At 41.2% G+C, this 21,010-nt stretch overlaps 1 protein-coding gene across 4 annotated transcripts in view; it reads right to left on the bottom strand.

Moving 5' to 3' along the window:
- ELMO1 (engulfment and cell motility 1) overlaps window positions 1-21,010 on the bottom strand; it is a 568,419-nt gene that overhangs the window by 367,192 nt on the left and 180,217 nt on the right. For 3 of the 4 annotated variants that reach the window (XM_077491651.1, XM_077491653.1, XM_077491654.1), the window contains exons 8-12: window positions 10,624-10,723; window positions 6,306-6,457; window positions 4,988-5,066; window positions 1,853-1,897; window positions 78-128 (exon numbers count right to left, since the gene is read on the bottom strand). In XM_077491651.1, coding sequence (XP_077347777.1) covers window positions 78-128; window positions 1,853-1,897; window positions 4,988-5,066; window positions 6,306-6,457; window positions 10,624-10,723 — 427 coding nt within the window. The remainder of the gene's footprint in view (window positions 1-77; window positions 129-1,852; window positions 1,898-4,987; window positions 5,067-6,305; window positions 6,458-10,623; window positions 10,724-21,010) is intronic. The other variant, XM_077491655.1, reaches the window with a different exon arrangement.

Here is a 21,010-nt window from a genome sequence, read left to right as displayed (position 1 = left end):
ATGAAACCTCCAACAAATCACAAATTACAGTATGCTGTACTTAAAGTACAAGAAACATTAAAAAAATCATGGCTTACTGTAAGGATAATGGAACGGAGCTGCTTTTGTGCCAGTATGTTTGCCATCTCCTGTTTAAAAAAAAAAGACATTCAAACAATACTTAGTGTCAACCATGTTATTTTTTAAAATTACAATCTTAGTACTGCTGAATCATTAATGTTATGGCACTGAAAATACGAACGTAAAACATACCACAAAGACAAATTTAGGTTACATTTACGCAAGCATTATTCTGTTTTCTTCATGGCTCTAAAACTGTAATACATGTTCTCTGTACGTACAAGCTTAAAGTGCAATGTTTTACCCTGAATTATAAATGGTCAACATACAAAGATTTTAATCCCCTTTACCTTCCAAAAATACAAGTACAAAGTCCTTCACCCTGAGTTTGCCTGTTTTATTTGTTTATGCCAGATAGTCATAGGATTTCTGTACTTGCTATAAAACCCCTTTCCTTTGAGTACACTGAGAGACACAGTAAGTCTTTCAACTTTTGGTCATATTGCCACCTGCAGGAGGACTGGGCACTGGCAAAAAACTGTTGGCCAGTCCAAGATAACTCTTCCTGTTACCAGAATACTTTTGTTATGTAGAAAGAATAACCAAGAGCTTGATCAGGCTGGGACCTGTTTCTCTCAATGCAGTACAAGAAAAGCAAGAAAAGCATTTTATGGGGAATATAAGAATCCTATTTTCATTTTGACTTATTGAGGGACACAAAGTATTTCACCTTCTGGACATTCAAAACCAGTCTGAGGTCACAGGTTTACTAGAAATGGGTCTAAAAGTGCCTTACATAGAACATACTGCTCGATGGTCACTTCCAGGCCAGCCCTACAACTTCCAGTCATGGAGGGTACTGACAAAGCACACCAAAAGCTAGGCTAAGACCTAACAGCTCTGGATAACTGCAACCACAGAGACCAGTTCTAACAGTGATGTAGAGAAGAAACACATGCAACAAAAAAAAAATAGGTTCATCTTTTCTCCTAGGACACTAGTAAAAAAACAGGCATTCTGGTAGTAGAAGGGATTTCTTTGGGCTCTCCTACAGTTTGAGTGCCAGTGCCCAATCTTCCTGCACATGTCACTATAATCTAAAGCTGAAAAATGTCTTGTGCCCCTCAATGGGTGAGAAAAATAATGAACTGCCTAATTCATAAGTAATAATTGGGTAGATAGCCTGGTTGGATTTGCCTCTAATAAATACATTTTCTCATTTGTTGATCCAAAATTTGGTAAAGCAAGGATGTATAAACTGTATGTTTGGGATGGGGTCTTGTGGTCCATTTTTGGAGTCCTCATCTGTGGAGAGCCATATTTTTCAGGGTCCAGGTAGATTGAAATCTCTACTTTGAACCCTTCCGGACTAAATAGAAGTAACTGTATCACATCTGAGGTCTAATGATGAAGCCATCTCATGTTGGACTTTGGCCTTTTGGCCCAAGAAGCCCATTGCAAAAAAAATGAAATATGCATAAATGTGTCCAAATTAGAAAACCGCCCATTAAATGCATACTTTTTTTGTTTGATCCCTAGTGTAGACAAACCCAAACAATGTTTAAGGTCTAAAGAAAATAGCAAAAGGGTTGTGGAAAGGTATGCTTATAGTAAGGCTTCAAAATTAGGCAATTTAAAAAACAAAAAACAAAATCATCACTCGTGGATTGTTAGATGCCTCCCTAATCACAATCACAAACAATCATGCAGCAATGAAGTAACAAGCACTTATCACATTTTCTAAGGCATGCTCTGACTGCCCTTCAAGACCATTAAAAAGTTTAAGACTCACGCTTAGAGGGAAATCAAGAATGTCAATGCTGTCCTCAATGTAATGCTTAGGGAATCACAGCCAAAGGCAGCATTAAGAGGAGAAATTGAAACTGAGTGCAACATTTCATAACAAGCATATCTCTATCAAGCCAATAACATGTACAAATTTATTACTCTACTAATCTAATAGAGCATTTGATTCATAAGGCTAACATTTGGGACTCTCTGGGAAAAGGGACATTGCTCTAATTTCACATAATTCACCTCCTCATATCTAATCTAACACATCAAAGGTCACAAAACAGCAACTAGCGATCAGAATATTTTGAAATAAGCCATCACATCATCGTATATTCACACAACTCACACATTCATCATTTAATGCAGTACCTTACATACCATGTACAGTATGTTTATGGAAACGATGTGTATTTCTTGCAAAAATGTGTTCACAATTAAGCAAACATAATTTCCACTCATTATCACTATAAACTACCATAGAAAAAGAACCAGTAAATAAGTCAGTCAGTTAATTTGTTAGATAGCTCTTACTGACATATGAAACTACCTAGGGATGCTTCTTTGTCCTAATCACTGCATAATAAGATATTTTTGTGTCTGCTTTCTTTTTTGTAATCGTAAATTAAGACCCTTTAACACTATGTCTATTGGGCTGCATTGCTATATATGCCCAGCACAAAAATGCGCTAAAAAGCATTGTTTCCAACAGGCTTGGTGCCTACTGAAAGATTGTTAAAGGTTAATTTTTTCAATAAAATAATAAACATGGTATACTTACCTGCTCTGTGCAATGATTTTGCTGGCCACATACTGATTCTGAATGGGAGGGTTTGGTTCATTATGATCAACTGGCACACATTCTGTGTTCTAACGAGGTAAGATGCAAGGTCTGCATCCCCTTACAAGTATTTAACCCTAAACTCCCTAATTTTAGGGAGTATCTCACCAAAAATAAATTCTTATTGCAAGGGGTGTCTAAAATATGACTTGAATCTAAGACCCCCTTCACACTGAGGTGCCTTTCAGGCACTTTAGCGGTAAAAATAGCACCTGTAAAGTGCCTCTCATGTCTCCCCAATGTGAAAGCCTGATTGCTTTCACACTGAGGCAGTGCGCTTGTGGAACAGGGGAAAAAGTCTCGCAAGCAGCATCTTTGGGGCAGTGGAGGAGTGGTGTATACACCGTTCCTCCACTGCCCCTACCCATTGAAATGAATGGGCAGCGCTTCCAAAGTGCCACAACATGGGTGCTTTTAACCCTTTCGGCTAGCGGCCGAAAAAAAGTGCTGCTAAAACGACGGTGAAGTGACTCTAAAACTAGCCATGTTTTACTGCTAATAGACCCCCGCCCCAGTGTGAAAGTGCAGACTTCTGTGAAAAATGAGTGAGCCAGCCACAAAAGCAGAAAATTACATTTATAAGGGCATTCTGTACACCCACAGAGTACAGAACGCCTCTAGATTGCCTTATTGCATCAAATTTTACTGAAAAGTATAGCGGCAGATTGAAAAGAAAAGGTCATTTTTAACAACATAAAATGACAACATGACTTGTGTAGCAACAGTATATGCTATTTTTATTTTATTTTCTATATTGGAGTTACTCTTAAGGTTCTGTAAGATGTGCGTGAATGCCACTGTCTCTTGGTGAAAGAGAGTGAAAACAGAACCAAAGCGCACACTGTGAATGTCTTTTCGCCAAGTTTCTTGAGACACACAGCTCCTGCAGGTGGCAGTATAAACCCACAATTCTAACAATTGCAGCAATATGTCTCAAGGAAAAATAGAGAAAGCGTCATTTACTTTGGTAATACTAACCTGTGCTGTATTGACTGATGACAACTTTAAATTAGGATATATATCATTATATAAAAAAAAAATTTTTCAATGTATGATAACATAAAAAAAAAGTTTCAGTGTAATCAACACATATACAGTATATGTACATGGGAATAGGCATAGTTTCTGATAACATATGCAGTCTCTGCCTCCTGCTTATGAATACTGAAAATGTGCTTTATGGCCCGTACACACAATCTGAAAGTCAGACCAAAAATACAGATTTTGACGCGATCGTGCGATAATTGGATCTTTAGTACAGAGCTTTTGAGAGCGGATCACAACAATTCATCCGATATTATTAGATCGGTCAAGCACAAAAATTTTCCTCATACGATACCGGATCGTACGATTTTCGTTTAATCAGTACAGTTGTCGTCCAAAAATACAATACTAATACATTACAACACGTGACATCACTTACAATTTTTTTTCTGTTGTACGAGAATTTCGTGACTTTAGTAACCTATTCAATTTCTACTTGCGACTATTAAGCAAAAAAAGTCGTACGATCTGTCGTGTGATATTCAGATCGTGTGTACGGGCCATTACTTTTCCTCAGTATACTCAAACTGTAAACAATACTCTCTCTGTGATATTGTATGATCTCAGTAACTATAGACCAGGGATGTTGACCCGACTGTCTGATATACAGATGGTCACCAAACTGTAGCCCCTGGGCCAGATATGGCCCTTTGCTTGCTTCTATACGGCCCTTGGAACACTATTTTCATCCACTGATACGAACATTGGTGCATAATCCCACCCCCCACTGACACCAATGAGGGGGCAGAATTCCTCCCAATGACAGCAACAATGGGACGCTATTCCTCCCACTGAAACCAAAGATGGGGCATTGTTTATTTTGACTAATGTCAGGACCTTTTCTACTCCTAATGCCCACAGTCCAGCTCCCCTTAGGCCTGAAGAACAGTAAACTGGCCCTTTGTTTAAAATGTTTGAAGACCCCTGCCCTAGAGGCAGAATCAATAAACCTGTATAGGAAAAACAGGCATAATAATATAGAGAAGAAACATGAAACACTCTCAAAATATATAATCAATGAAAATGTGTCTTCCTATTATGTAGGGAAAATGTATAAAGAAGTGATTGTGACATGCATCAAACATTCACAGATGGTTAGCCATTGCCTATAATTTAAAACACATGCACCAGTGACTACGTCCTTATCTGTAATTACAGTCATTTTAAATAACAACGGATACTGCATATTGTATATAATTTTTTGCACACCAATTCTGATTACATTATAGATTACGATGTATGAACACATACCTGTCTTTTATCATCTGGGGCTTTGAGGAAAAGTGCATTAATTACTGCGATAGTGTATGTCTGAATCTCTTGATCAGTCCTTAAGTCAAAAGGATAAACAAAAACAAAAAAATATTAAAAATATAACAATTAGGCCTCAATAACATACCTAAGCATACACCCATGTAATGACCATGCTTTACATGCACAGGTGATCAGTGCATCCACGTGCAGACTGTCACATTCATGTCAGTTGGGATGCAGCGGCTGAACTGACACAGCCACTGCTCCCAATTTGAAATCTGTGTGAGTGCGTGTCCCCAAACTCACACGGTCTGGATTGGAGGACACGCACAGATGTCAAACTGGGAACAGTGGCTGTGTCTGTTCCAACTGACATGCATGGGAATTCCTGCATGCGGATGCATAAAATACCTGTGCAACCCCCTGTGCAGGCAGAACATGGCCCTCACATTGGTGTACAGTTAAGTACGCCCTTGTGAAGGAGACCTTCAGATTTTAATTGAATACAATATAAAATGTATTACAAATAACCAATGTTATTATAAATAATCATTAAACAGAAGGTGTAAAAATAATACTGTTTTTTACCGCATCGCTGACTTTTCATTATTCTTTTTTTTTCCCGCCCTCCTTTTCTTTTTATGTTTGTTGCCCTTGGCTAATTTGTTTAAAAAAAAAAAAAAGCCTGGCTTAAAGGTTAGGGATTCGATTTAATGGCACAAACCTTATAAAGGACGTACACTCTGGGCTACAGAGACCTCTGTTATGTAGTTTGGGTAGTTTTAATAAGACCCTTGTCATAATGCTACCTCTACAGGTCCTTGGCCTTTTGAGAATTATACGAGTTATTGTGTTGTCACATCAACCGTACCGACTCAGCTGCGTCTGAGCTGCCTTACCGTTGCAACAGTATCTGTGTTCGTTGTATGTAAAACCATGACCTTCTGCTAAATCATTTAAAAAAAAAAAAAAAATTATAAACTAGACGGTTAAAACTTAAAATGACATCAAGATGGACCAAGAGGATGAATCGTACCCAAGAAGTAATCCCTCTGTTCAGATGGCAACAGACTCAGTCATATGTTGATCAAAAACCTGGGCAACATTGATCATTCTGCATATTACTCATATTCTATTGGCCATGGAACAGGGGTTAGAGTAGTCATGAGTGATGGGCTTCTAGTTAAAAAGTAAAGAAAAAAAATATGGCCTACATTTTTATAAAGGACTTTAAAAAAAATGTTTCTAAAAGTCCTGATATACTTATGAAGATAAGAGAAGAACAGCAAGGTCGGCACATATGTAAAATGATTACCCCTGAAGGTGTGGAATTAACTGTCCAATAGTTATCTCCTGTGCCACTTTCTGATACAAATCATGACTGTTCAGGACCATAGATTCAAGAATGGCTAGAGATCTCTGTAAAATAGACACATCCAATGCAGATTTGTTCACATAACTGGCAATCTAAAAAGAAAAAAAAATGGTTAGGATATATTACTTGACTATAAACATCAACACAAGATTGCAGGTAAAATGCAATACATTTTAACAAAAGAAGGATATTCCACTGGTAATGTGCAAGGTGCAGTAACCCAAAAACAGCTATGCAGTCAACAAAAAGGAAAGACAGTACAGTAAAACCTTGGATTGCAAGTAACTTGGTCTGCGAGTGTTTTACAAGACTAGCAACATTTGTTTATAAACTTTAACTTGATAAACGAGCGAGGTCTTACAATACGAGTAGGGTCACATCCCATTTTAGTCAATGAGAGCGGTCTTAATTAGCACTACTGAATTCGCTCCGACTTTAGAAAAGTTTCCTGTACTACTTCAAGGTGTCTTCTTTTCGACTTAAGCCCCATACACACGAGCAGAAATTCTTCCAGCAAAAGTCAGATGTGAGCTTTTGGTCAGAAATTCCAACCGTGTGTATGCTCCATTGGACTTTTGCTTGCAGAATTCCAGCCAGCAAACGATTGAGAGCAGGTTCTCTATTTTTCGGTTGGAAAAAGTTCAGAAAATTCGGAAATTCCAATCGTCTGTACAAATTCCGACATGCAATATTCCTACGCATGCTCGGAAACAATTTGACATATGCTCGGAAGCATTGAACTTCATTTTCTTGGCTCGTCATAGTGTTGTACATCACCGCTTTCTTGATGGTCGAAAGTTCAGAGAACTTTTGTGTGATCGTGTGTATGCAAGCCAAGCTTGAGCGGAATTCCGTTGGCAAAAACCATCCGACGGAAAATCCGCTTGTGTGTACAGGGCATTAAAGGAGGGTTTGTGAAAAAATAGGTTATGCTCAAAAAAGCTCAAAAGAAGCTTGAAGAAGCTCAATAAAAACGTGCACAAAAAGTACAAGCTTCTTCTAGCTTAACTAAAAGCTCTAATGCCTCTAAAAGCAACTTTATGAGCTGCAGTGTGCATAAGCCCTAAGTCGGATCCTCATCTTAACTGATGTGACTTGGATCCGACATTACAGGAAGATTACTCAGGCATTCCCTCAAGTTGCCTTGAAGTTGCCTTGAACTCACACTGCTATAATCTTTTTATATGGACTATAAACTGAAGGACTTAAGAATAAATGGTTGTGGAACAAATCATCTGAGTTTCCATCATTTCTTATGGGGAAATTTGCTTTGACATTTTGATATACAAGTGCTTTGAATTACAAGCACGTTTCCAAAATGAATTATGCTCGCATTCCAAGGTTTTATGCACTAACATTGTTAAAATATGGGTGCTCATTATAGAACTGCTTTCCAAGATTGATAACAAAAAAAAAAAATATATATATATATATATATATATATACTAGCAAATGGATGCAGTGCTTGCAAAGGTTCCCCTGGAGTTGTAAAATCAACTCTTAAACTGTTTATGGCAGGAAACGTAGAATCGGAATCCGACAGTGAAGACACGCGCATCACATTTTTTTGGATGACCAGGGGGCAGTGGTGGCGTCAAAGCAATGCAGAAGGCTGAAGCAACTCCGAGGGGCTCTCCTGGTGTTGGATTACTGCTCGGCTATGTCTTTCCAACTGATTAGAAAGAATGACTCAAAATAACAGTAACTACTGCTGCCAAGAAGCTAGGAAAAACTCCACTCATCTTTTGCGTTTAGCGAAAAGTCAGTCCAGACACCAAACAGATGAAGTTATTACTGTTCAAGCTAAAGCACAAAATAAACTGGCATACTCGTGGGTTAATACAACAAATACAATTATGGCAAAAACTTCAATAGGCATTTTGTCTTGTACCATTTCTGTTAAATTGAGTGATTAACAGTGTTACCCTAAGCTTATTCTTGTAATTTACAGCCAAAAGTGAACTATAGCAATTGTTATAAAAATCTACACAGCAAACAGTAACTTGTAAAATATTGCAGTCCATAAAGTGGAGTTCCACCCAAAAGTGGAAGCTCCACTTATCTGCCTAACCCCCACATCCGGTGCCACATATGGCATCTTTTAGGGGGGAGCAGGTACCTATTTTTGACACGTACCCATTCCCACTTCTGAGCAATCTTGTCGCTCCTCCATGTCTTTATGGACCTTGCTTTGTGCACTGGTCCAAATTATTTGGTGGAGGGGAGATTATGGTGTGGGGTGGTTTTTCAGGGGTTGGGCTTGGCCCCTTAGTTCCAGTGAAGAGAAAGGCGTCAGCATAACAAGACATTTTGGACAATTTTATGCTCCCAACTTTGTGGGAACAGTTTGGGGATGACTGCTTCATGTTCCAACATGACAAAAGCAAGGTCCATAAAGACATGGATGAGCGAGTTTGGGATAAAGGAATTTGACTGGCCTGCAAAGAGCCCTGACCTCATCCAATATCAGTGGCCAACCTCACAAATGTACTTCTGGAAGAATGGTCAAACATTCCCATAGACACACTCCTAAACCTTGTGGACAGCCTTTCCAAATGCGTTGAAGCTGTTATAGCTGCAAAGGGTAGGCCAAATTAATATTGAACCCTACGGACTAAGACTGGGATGACATTAAAGCTCATGTGGGTGTAAAGGCAGAGTTAATAACCAGGAGTTGAAAACAAGAGTTAAGACAGGAGTCTTCTAACCAGTAAGTGACGTCTTAAACTTCCTAAAAGTAATTGTATTGTAACTGGAAAATGAGTGCTAGCAGGGTTGAACATTTTGCTCAGTGCACAGTGTGCCAAGTGTATGCAAAATTGGCGCAACAGCTCCAGGATGGATACCACTGTGACAGATGTGAGCAGGTTGCCCTTCTGGAAGCTCACATTGGCAGTCTAGAGGAGCGAGTAGCAACACTGGGCAGAAAGGACAATTGTGAAAGGGGTCCTCTGCTTGCTGAGCAGGTGGCCAGTAGGGTTGATGTGGAGGGTGGAGGGGCAAGTCAGGATTATTGGGTAGGAAGTTGGGTTAATGTAGTTAGAGGGAGTGGAAGGGGCTCACAGAAAAGGAAGGCCAGTCCTGTGTTTGTTCATCAAAACAAATTTGCCAAGTTGAGTGAAGATGTGGAGGTGGCAAACACAGAGGTGGCAGCCCTGAATGTCATTGCTACCCCTAACAGCTGGGAGAGAAGCCCATCTAGTAGGGGTGGTGGGGGGAGTGCAGTTAGGCCAGACAGTTGGTGGAAATAGGGGATTCTATAATCAGAAGGACTGACAGAATAATTTGTCGCCAGGATCGCCTCAACCAAATGTTTTGCTGTCTCCCTGGTGGCAGGGTTCGGCATGTGGTGGGCCGAGTTGATAAATTACTGGGAGGGGAGTTGGAACCAATGACAGAATATATGGAAGGTGGAGGTTCCTTAAGGCCGCGTACACACGCGCGGACTGTTCGCCCAACTTTGTCCGCTGAACAGTGTTTGGGCGGACAGTCCGCTCGTGTGTGGGCTTTCAGCGGACAGTTTGACGAACAAGGTTTTTCGGAAATTCCGTAAAACTGTCCGCTGAAACCTTGTTTGAGCGAACAGTCCACCCGTGTGTAGGCTTGTTCGTCAAACTAAGTTCCGCGCATGCTCAGAAAGGATTTACACGCCGAAAGTTATAATGCAGTGTATAGGACGTCGTATTTTTCGTCCCGTCGTACGTGCCGTTCACGTCATCGCGCACGGTTTCAGCAAACTGTTCGTTCGTCGTGTGTGGGCATGTCCGTCCATGCTAATTTTGAGCGGACTGTTTGCCGAAACTGTTTGACGGACAAAGTTGGGCGAACAGTCCCCGCGTGTGTACGCGGCCTTAGAATCAATTTAAAGAACTAGGTGATATTCTCTGAAATATTGCCTGTGCCATGCGCATCACAGGAAAGGCATGAGGAGATTAGAAAGCTGAATGCAATAAGATCTGGTGTAAGAAGGAAGGGTTTGGGTTTCTAAAGCACTGGGCACTGATGTATTGCAGGGATGTACTGCATTTGGTTTCTTTTTGTTTTCCCCCGACATACGTTGGGACGTGAAAATGAATACAGTGTGTTCCCCCGACATTTGCCTTATTATCTACCAGTGAAAAGGACTGGGGCATAGTTAGGTATCTAAACTATACTTGCAAACTCATGACCATTCTTTGGTGAATATCGCTTATGCAGGTCAGTCTTTTTTTTAAATTTATTTAGAAAAAGATTTAGTACAATATATATATATACTTACTTTTTTAATAAATGTCACTGAGAAAGTGTCCCATGATACGATTCCATGATCCATCAGCTCAACAAATGCTGTCAAAGTGTAAGAAAGCATTTCTCCAAAGCTGTAAAAAAATGAATAATGCTAAATTCCTAAGGGCAGGTATTTACACGAGGACAGTGAGATGATGTTATGATAAAACAGAATAAGCTGCAGTTCTCAACATAAAAACATAAGCTAGAAAAAATAAAAAATTTAACACAAAGAGCTTTCAAGTGAAGCCAAGGCGAAAACTTTTCTCAGCGGATTTCAATACCAACATACGGGGGCGTTGCTAGGTCTACAAAAGATCTGGAGCCAGACTGGGCCTACACATGTATGTACAGTAATATACGCATGTGTGTGTATGTATATACCCCCAGAAAGTCCCCCCACTTACATCAGGGTCCCCAGAGAGCCCCCCACTTACCTCAGGGTCCCCAGAGAGCCCCCCACTTACCTCAGGGTCCCCAGAAAGCCTCCCTTGCCCTTGAGGACCCCTGCAGAGACTGGGGGCTATGGGCCCCAGATTCAGGGCTATAGCCCCAAAAACCACCCCGTAGCAACGCCACTGCCAATATACAAATTTCACCACAAAACATATATGACATACTTGAAATAAATCATTGTGAAGCAGAAGAAGAAAAGGAACAATGATAATGTGCATAGAAGCTACAGCCTGCATGCCGGTAAAAAGATGTGTCTATGGGACTGGTTTTCCTCTCCTAGCATAATTTCCTTCCCCCCTCTACCATATCACCTCTTCTAGCACAGGCGCCCCCCCCCCCCCCCAAATACCCCCTCTGAACAGAAGCTCTGCTGACTTTCATCATCCAATCATGTGCAAGCAATAATGCTATTTTTTTTCCTTGCATGTGATTGGGTATTCTTTTCAAAGTGAAGGTTTATCTCATTTACTGGAGCAACGGCTATTTGCCTTTAGTAAATCAACCGCAATGTCACTCGTGGACAACACAAAACGAAATAGGACATTGATGGAACAGGTAAGAAAAGAATGTGAATAATCCATACAATCTTTTTAAAAAGAAATAACCTGAATCTCTTCCTTAATTGCTGGACAAAAGCAGGTTGAAAGGTTATAGCAAGCTACTATTAAATATGAATTAAATGTTAAGGAAAGAACAGTAGTCAGCAGCTTCCTAGCTTTGCACTTTACATAACTGAACTTATTGTTGAATTGACTGCTGCAAAGTAAGTAGACATGTCATTCTTCTGACACAAGGTGGCACTAAAAAGCTAGGACAAGGTATATACTCTACTGTATACAGATAGATATAAGGAGATGTAAGGAGCTGTAAATAAATAGAGAACAGTATTTAAAATGTAGCAACTTTTCCTCTTTCAAAACATTTGTTTTCTCAATTGTCAATTTTTTTTTAGATACTAACTACACATTTTGTTTTTCTTAAAATGCTGGGTTTCTTTGCAATAGGGGTACCTATAATCTGCTTGTTATTTCAGATTGCAGCATTGATAGTTACCTTAAAGAATTTTAATTTCTGGGAACAGTGGCAGCCTGTCTATGGGCACACCCCGTAATCTACATACAGGACGTTGGACACATGGATTCCAATGTTTTTTTTTTTAAAGCACGTGATTAGAGCCAGAGACTCTAATTGGCTTCAAAAAGGGTGAACTCGGTGTGCAGAGCACTGCATCCTGAGCCCACCCAGTTGTGTAACAATAGTGAATTAATATTCTCTATCATCTTCCTGATTCTCCTTCTAGCCAATGAGGAAGCGGGTCCTGAGACCCGATTGACCGAGAAGAGAAGCAGCCGTATTGGCCAAGGAGGAGGATACGCAGAGGAAGCCATCAAGGAGGAGACGCATGAAGGATTTGATGCTGCCGGCGACCTAGATAGGGTAAGTGCGGGGGCCGGTGGGCGGACTGTCTGGGAATATCATACCATACTGTTACATTCAGTTAACTATTCCTTAATACCAGTTCTTACCTGTAACTGTATTTATTTGAAGTATAAACAGTTTGAGGCACTGACTGGCAGGAATGTGAACAGTGTATGCGTGTCACCTAGGTTTTTCATCTTCACATGGTGAGTGTCTCCAGGTATTGTATCAGATAGGGGAGGGAGGGATCTTAATAAGCTCTGGGTCCTGAAACCCAGAGCCTTGGTAGAAGTTTGGGTCAGAAAAGCTCCATATTCCTAGGGCCAAATCTTAACTGGTAGCCAAAACTCATTAACCTCTGTCGATCACAAAACACATATGTGCAACAGCAAGGAGGGTGGGCCTTAACGCCCACATGCTGCACATATGTATCCATGCTGGGGTCGAGACGGCTCTCTAATTAGGCAAATTAGGCGGTCGCCTTAGGCCTCACCCCCCGCAGGGGCCTCGTGAGTCGCGGCCGCCTAATTTGCCCATACCACAAGCTCCATGATTCGCCGGGGACGGCCTTGCATTCTTGACCCGAAGTCCCAGCGAATCAGATTCCCGTGGCTTGTGCGGGGTGTCTCCGTTCCCACAGTGGAGGAGGAGGGAACGAGTCACACAATTCACCAATTCACTGGGTATATGTGAGGGTTTACATTCACTTGAAGATCCAGTTAAAGGGTGAGTGGGAAGGGATTAATTAGTCCCAGCTGTCCCATTAACTTTTTTTTTAAATGTACAGTACTGTATGTGAGCCGACTATTTCTCAGGGCTCTCTCTCTCTCTCTGCTGTAGGAACCCACATGGTGAAAACAATGAATGCTGACAGAACACTAAAAATGTACCACTGCTGTTAATTTGTTTGGTAAACCTATTATCGGGAAACTTGTTAGTCAAGAGCTGACCTAAATTTAGTTAGAGGCTCAGATGAGCATCAGATGTTATGTTTGTTTTATGCCATGTACTTGCTGTACAAGTATTTAAAAAAAAAAAAAAAAACATTATCACAATTTCCCATCGTGCTGCAAGTTGTCTACAGATGTTGAAGCACCATTTCCTTTCCCTATGTGTAGTGAGATGTTGCCTGAAGCCACATTAAAATGTTGCTGGCAGCTGCCTGCATGTGACCCTGATATCAAGAGCAAATCTATCATTCCATGTTACCATTTTGATAAAAGGGAGATTTTTAGGCTCAGGAGTAATCACAAGTCTCTCTTCAGCTCAAGTATCTGATTTCACAAAAACAACCAAAATGTTATTGATAAAACCGTTCATGCGTATGTAAGTATGTAAGGCAGTGTCTTTCTAAAAATGTAACCCTAGGTGTAAAAAAAAAAAAGAAAAAAAAAGGGGGGGTTATTTGTTGATGTAAAAGTGAATAATCTTCCTCATCTTACACTAGTTTTGACAGTCTGAAAGATCTGGCAGGCATATAGTAGAATACAATGAAGTACTGCATTTATAATTAAAACATTGGCTGTGATGCATTTTCTTAACTGCCAAAAAAGTACTGCAATCTAACCTGTAAACAAGTGAAGAAGATTATTAAAGTATTTACGTTCTCTACACATGGGCTATACATAATATATGGGCTAGGTTCAAACTGCACATGAAAAAGGACAGCTGGTTGGTTGATATGGGCCACACCTCCACTTTTCCTATGTTTTTGGTATGCATTCTAAAGTATATATGCACTTTAACCACCTCAATACAGTGCAGTTACACCCCCTTCCTGACCAGACCAATTTTCAGCTTTCAGCGCTCTCACAGTTTGAATGACAATTACTCAGTCATCCAACACTGTATCCATATGAAACTTGCGTCCTTTTTTCCACACAAATAGAGCTTTCTTTTAGTGGTATTTAATCACTAGTGGGTTTTTTATTTTTTGTGCTATAAATAAAATAAAACGTAAATTTTGTGAAAAAAATGCCTTTTTCTTGGTTTTTGTCATAAATTTTTGCTAATTAGTAATTTTTCTTCATACATTTTGGCTAAAATTTATACTGCTACATATCTTTGGTAAAAATAACCCACATTAGTATATATTATTTGGTCTTTGTGAAAGTTATAGAGTCTACAAACTATGGTGCCAATCACTGAAAATTGATCACTTCTGATGAGGCCTTCAGTACATCAGGTGTATCTCATTTCTTGAGACACTAACAAGTCAGGAAAGTACAAATACCCCCCAAATGACCCCTTTTTACAAAGTAGACATTCCAAGGTATTAAGTAAGTAGCATGGTGAGTTTTTTTAAGTTGTCATTTTTTCCCACAATTCTTTGCAAAATGAAGATTTTTTATTTTTTTTTATTTTTTTTTACTAAATTGTCATATTATCATGTTATTTCTCACACACAGCATATGCATACAACAAATTACACCCCAAAATACATTCCGCTACTCTTCCCGAGTACGGTGATACCACGTGTGTGAGACTTTTACACAGCCTGGCCACATACAGAGCACCAACATTGATGTAGTACCTTCAGACGTTCTACGAGCAAAAATGACGCATCTCATTTCTCAACCACCTATTACACTTTTGAAGTCCCTGGAGTACCAGGACAATGGAATTTCCCATAAAATGACCCCATTTTGGAAAGCAAACACCCCAACGTATAATCTGTGAGGCATAATGAGTCTTTTGAACGGTTCATTTTTTTCCAGAAGTTTTTGGAATATGTGGAAAAAAATTAAAACGCATTTTTTACACAAAATTGTCAATTTATAAGATATTTCTAACACATGCATGTATATAGCAAAAATTACACCCCAAAATACATTCTGCTACTCCTCCCGAGTATGGCGATACCACATGTGTATGACTTTTACACAGCCTGGCCACATAGAGAGGCCGAACATTGAAGTAGTACGTTCAGGCATTCTAGGAGCATAAATGACACATCTCATTTCATTCCTACCCATCACACTTTTGAAGGTCCTGGACCACCAGGACAGTGAAATTACCCACAAAATTACCCCATTTTGGAAAGCAAACACCCCAACGTATATTCTATGAGACATGGGCTGCAAATAGGTACTCGGGTACTCTGATGGGCTGGAGATAGGTACTCGGGTACTCTGATGGCCTGGTGACAGGTACTCGGGTACTCTGATGGCCTGGTGACAGGTACTCGGGTACTCTGATGGCCTGGTGACAGGTACTCGGGTACTCTGATGGCCTGGTGACAGGTACTCGGGTACTCTGATGGCCTGGTGACAGGTACTCGGGTACTCTGATGGCCTGGTGACAGGTACTCGGGTACTCTGATGGCCTGGTGACAGGTACTCAGGTACTCTGATGGCCTGGTGACAGGTACTCGGGTACTCTGATGGCCTGGTGACAGGTACTCGGGTACCCTGATGGACTGTGACAGGTACTCGGTACTCTAATGGACTGTGACAGGTACTCGGGTACTCTGATGGATGGTGACAGGTACTCGGGTACTCTGATGGACGGTGACAGGTACTCGGGTACTCTGATGGACTGTGACAGGTACTCGGGTACTCTGATGGACTGTGACAGGTACTCGGGTACCCTGATGTGCCGTGACAGGTACTCGGGTACCCTGATGTGCCGTGACAGGTACTCGGGTACCCTGATGTGCCGTGACAGGTACTCGGGTACCCTGATGTGCCGTGACAGGTACTCGGGTACCCTGATGTGCCGTGACAGGTACTCGGGTACCCTGATGTGCCGTGACAGGTACTCGGGTACCCTGATGTGCCGTGACAGGTACTCGGGTACCCTGATGTGCCGTGACAGGTACTCGGGTACCCTGATGTGCCGTGACAGGTACTCGGGTACCCTGATGTGCCGTGACAGGTACTCGGGTACCCTGATGTGCCGTGACAGGTACTCTGGTACCCTGATGTGCCGTGACAGGTACTCGGGTACTCAGATGGGCCGGGACCGGTACTCGGGTACTCAGATGGGCCGGGACAGGTACTCGGGTACTCAGATGGGCCGGGACAGGTACTCGGGTACTCAGATGGGCCGGGACAGGTACTCGGGTACTCAGATGGGCCGGGACAGGTACTCGGGTACTCAGATGGGCCGGGACAGGTACTCGGGTACTCAGATGGGCCGGGACAGGTACTCGGGTACTCAGATGGGCCGGGACAGGTACTCGGGTACTCAGATGGGCCGGGACAGGTACTCGGGTACTCTGATGGGCCGGGACAGGTACTCTGGTACTCTGATGGGCCGGGACAGGTACTCGGGTACTCTGATGGGCTGGGAGAGGTACTCGGGTACTCTGATGGGCTGGGACAGGTACTCAAATACTCTGATAGACTGTGACAGGTACTCTGATGGACTGTGATTGACAGGTACTATGAGGGGTGGTGACAGGTCCTCTTTATTGGGGGGGGGGGCAATCAGTGTGATTGGTGTACACTGTATGCGGTAACGAGATGTTACCGCAATCTCCTCCTCACACACGATCGGTGTGTGAGGAGGAGAACCCGGTAACATCCCGTTACCGCGGTTTGTTTACATTTTAGTGATCGGCTGTGAAAGGATCACAGCCGATCACGTGGGTAAACAGCCGGCCAATGGCTGTTTACCAGCGTCGGTGACGAGCAGTGTTCCCGGGGAACACGCCGCCACCATCGTGCACGCGCAGCGCGCTCGCGATCGCGCGCATGCGCCGTGCACGTTCGGGGTGTGACCATCTGTGATCGGCCGTAACTTCATCACGGCCGATCACGTGGTAAACAGCCATAACGAATGGCTGTTCACCCCCTTCGGTGGCGAGCGGTGTCTCCGTGACACGCCGCCACCGAAGAAACAGGGATGCGCGCGCACGATCGGTGCGCCGCCTGGCCGTCATTTGACGGCCGGCGGTCAGCATCCAGTTAAACAATTTGGACATGCAGCAAAATTTGCCAGATTGCACAATGTATTGGTATTTTGTGCTGCAGATGTCCTGCATTACTACAGTGCTCAAAGTATTTATGCTTAACTAGTCCAACAGCCCTAAGAATTACCAATAACGACTCTTTGGGCTGCAAAAAAGATCATAACAGTAAGGATATTTGAAAGTAAATTTTAAATGCAAGTATAAAAGCCAAGCGGTTATAAGTATTTGCCTACAAATTATACACAATTAGTAATCTATCATTTAGGAGATATCTCTCTCTCTCTCTCTCTCTCTCTCTCTCTCTCTCTCTCTCTATATATATATATATATATATATATATATATATGAGAGAGAGAGAGAGAGAGAGGGATATTAGATATCTCTGTGGGCAGCACAGTGGTGTAGTGGGTAGCACTCTCCTAGCAGTAAAAAAGGTCACTGGTTCAAATACCAACCATGACACTACCTGCCTGGAGTTTGCATGTTCTCCCTGTGCCTGAATGGGTTTCCTCCGGGTACACTGGTTTCCTCCCACGCTCCAAAGACATGCTGGTAGGTTAATTGGCTTCTGCCCAAAAAAATGGCTCTAGTATATGAATGCGAGCTGGGGACCTTGGATTGTGGTCTTCTTGAGGGTAGGGACTGATGTGAGTGTGCGATGTATGATGTGGAGCGCTGTGTAAATTGACGGTGCTATATGGATAGCTTAAATAAATTAATATAATAGATGAGCATCTTAATGAGACACAATGTACAGGGGTAGGGACAATTGTAGACACTCACTCGGGTTGAACTGGATGGACTGGTGTATTTATTCAACCTTACTTCTATGTATCTATAATTATATATATATATATATATATATATATATATATATATATATATATATAGAGAGAGAGAGAGAGAGAGAGAGAGAGAGAGAGAGAGAGATACACAGTGCTGTGAAAAAGTATTTGCCCCTTCCTGATTTTTTATTTTATTTTGCATATTTTAATATTACACAAAGATAACCCAAGTAAAGTCAAACAACGAAATGATTCAAACCTCCATCAGTACCCCATTAATTGACACCTCATCCCTTTTTAGAAATATCAAAAAAGGTTTTTTTAAGGTAAACCAAGCCTAAGAGAGTGGGATGTTAACGGTGCAATAAATCAAACTATATTCATATTAAAAAATTACAAAATGTATTTATACATAGTTCATAAAAACAGAGCAGTGATCTGTATAATCATACTGAGGTTATATACAACTTTGTGGTCCAATAGATGGTAAAGTTGAGGTAGTTGCGATTGATTTATCCCGACATGTTTCGCTTAATGCTTCATCAGAGGATAAGCCAACTACCAACATAATAAATTCAAAAAGAAAAAACATAGATTAATTACACAAAGTACATTTCATTATACATAATTCATACAGGTAATCGGCATATATAGTGTTTAAAGGACACGAGTAAGGTTCAAAAAAATGATGGAAATATGCTCACCCCCATTTTACCGACCCATTCGTACCCCAGGAAAAGTTATATGACTACCAGATGGATAGAAGAATGCAGGGCAACAAGTACAGCAGCCAGGCAATATAGCTGGAGAGGGCATAGACGGCGGCTAATTGGGACAGAAAAATTATATCATATGTCAGCCTACTATTTATACATAAGAGCTATGTTGTTATTTTATTTTATACTATAGTCAATATATAGGAGTAACCTATAGCCTTTTTAAAAAAAATATTTTATTCTAGTATAGCAGTCATTTTCAAATTTTTTGCATTTTTAATTTAAATAAATATTTTATACTAGTGGGGCCCAATTACTTTTTATTTAAATATATCCACTTACATTTACTGACGATAAAGTAGAGTTTCCTTAATATGTTTTATTTCCCAGATTTTATATTATGTCCACCAAAGTATATAGGGAATTCTCCTTCAAATTAAGATAAGCCCAGAATGATAGCACACTCACATGGGCTCTACAACCTGTTTGCACGATATCTAGGAAGGAAAAATGCATTTACCATTAATTAAGGTGTGGATAAAGAAAGAAATTCATTCTCAGCAATAAAATGTTAAAGTTACTAACCAGCCAGCAAACGTGGACCTCCTCCTAGCACGGCTCCCCCACAATAGAGCCGAATGTTTTGTGTCCCAATATATATACCGCCGTCCATCGAGCCGGCGTCTGACGTTACGGGCTCGATGCGGACGTAAACAGCGGCAGTGCGCATGCGCGAGAGAGCCATTAGGGGAATCTGGAGACTACATTTCCCACAAGGCCTCGGTGCAAACACCGGTATTCAGGGAAACGTATAGGAGGGGACAGCCAGAGCGCAGCTAATGCAATGCTCTGGCTAGCACCCTCATATTGCTCCAAGAGTGTATGTTTCCCTGTCTCGCACGCAGGGATCACCGCTAACCGGTGGGCAACCCGCCAAACCAGATAAAATCCGATCCAGTAAAGGTGCCCTCGGGCGTCCATATGCTCCTCTCCAATGCCAAAGTGCCAAAAGCTGCCGACCAGGAGTCATGCATCATAATTACATGCGATACTCAAACAATCATGAGTCGCATGACAAACCACACATGGGGAATGGAAATTGTTTTTAAATAAAAGCCGGGGGAGCAAAGAGATATATGTTTATATACCCCAATATATCAATCGGTGCAATCGCGATAATGGACCAAATTAATCGCGAAATCCGTATATATATTTATTAGAAAACCCCATTTCGTGTCCCAAAAACAAAATTCACAGTCTATTTTAATATCAATAATCTAGGATATCACAGACAACTATAAATATATCTGATATATCAGAATGATATATAATTATGTAAATAATAATTAATAAAAAACAGGACAAAACAAAACAAAACTAAACAAGGGAAAAACACAACAAATATCCCCCCCCCCCCCCCACACCCCACCCAGACCAAAGATCCTCAAAGAAAGGATCGATAACTCAAATTTTCATTAAACCCAGGGAATATTATTGCCTTTAACTTATATATCCATCTTGCTTCTATTTGTAAAAGTTTTTTGTCAACACTCCCCCCTCTTGAAGAGAGTGGGACATGATCTAAAGCCTGGAATCTAATATAGTCTGGGTTAAAGTCATGATGTAGGCCTATATGCCTACCAATTGCTGTGGTCATTTTTCTATTAAGAATTGGTTTTATATGGTCTCTCATCCGTATTGCGAAGGCTCTTTTTGTTTTGCCTATGTAAAATCCTCCACACCGGCACTGCGCCAAATACACTATGCCAAGTGTGGAGCAGGTCACACAGGATTTTAATTGGTGCCAATTTCCATTTGGTAATTTAAATCTACTACAGCTAGCCATATATCTGCACATATCACAATGTCCGCATGGGTAGGAGCCAAATTTCCCTATTGTGGGTTCATTATCACAGTCAATATAATGACTATGTACCAAACGGTCCTTCAAGGAGGGAGCCCGTTTGTAGGTGATCTCAGGGTATTCATTAACATATTTCTTCACAACTGGGTCGGCCAATAATAGAGGCCAAAATGTCTGTATTATATCTCTAAATTTTTTATTTTGATTAGAATGTTGGGTAACTA

Source organism: Lithobates pipiens, unplaced genomic scaffold (assembly GCF_037356315.1).
Source record: "Lithobates pipiens isolate NorthernLeopardFrog02 unplaced genomic scaffold, aLitPip1_a1.2 Scaffold_19, whole genome shotgun sequence".
Classification (NCBI taxonomy): Eukaryota; Metazoa; Chordata; class Amphibia; order Anura; family Ranidae; genus Lithobates; species Lithobates pipiens.
Note: the sequence above shows the minus strand (reverse complement) of the source record. Positions and strands in the feature narration are given on the sequence as shown.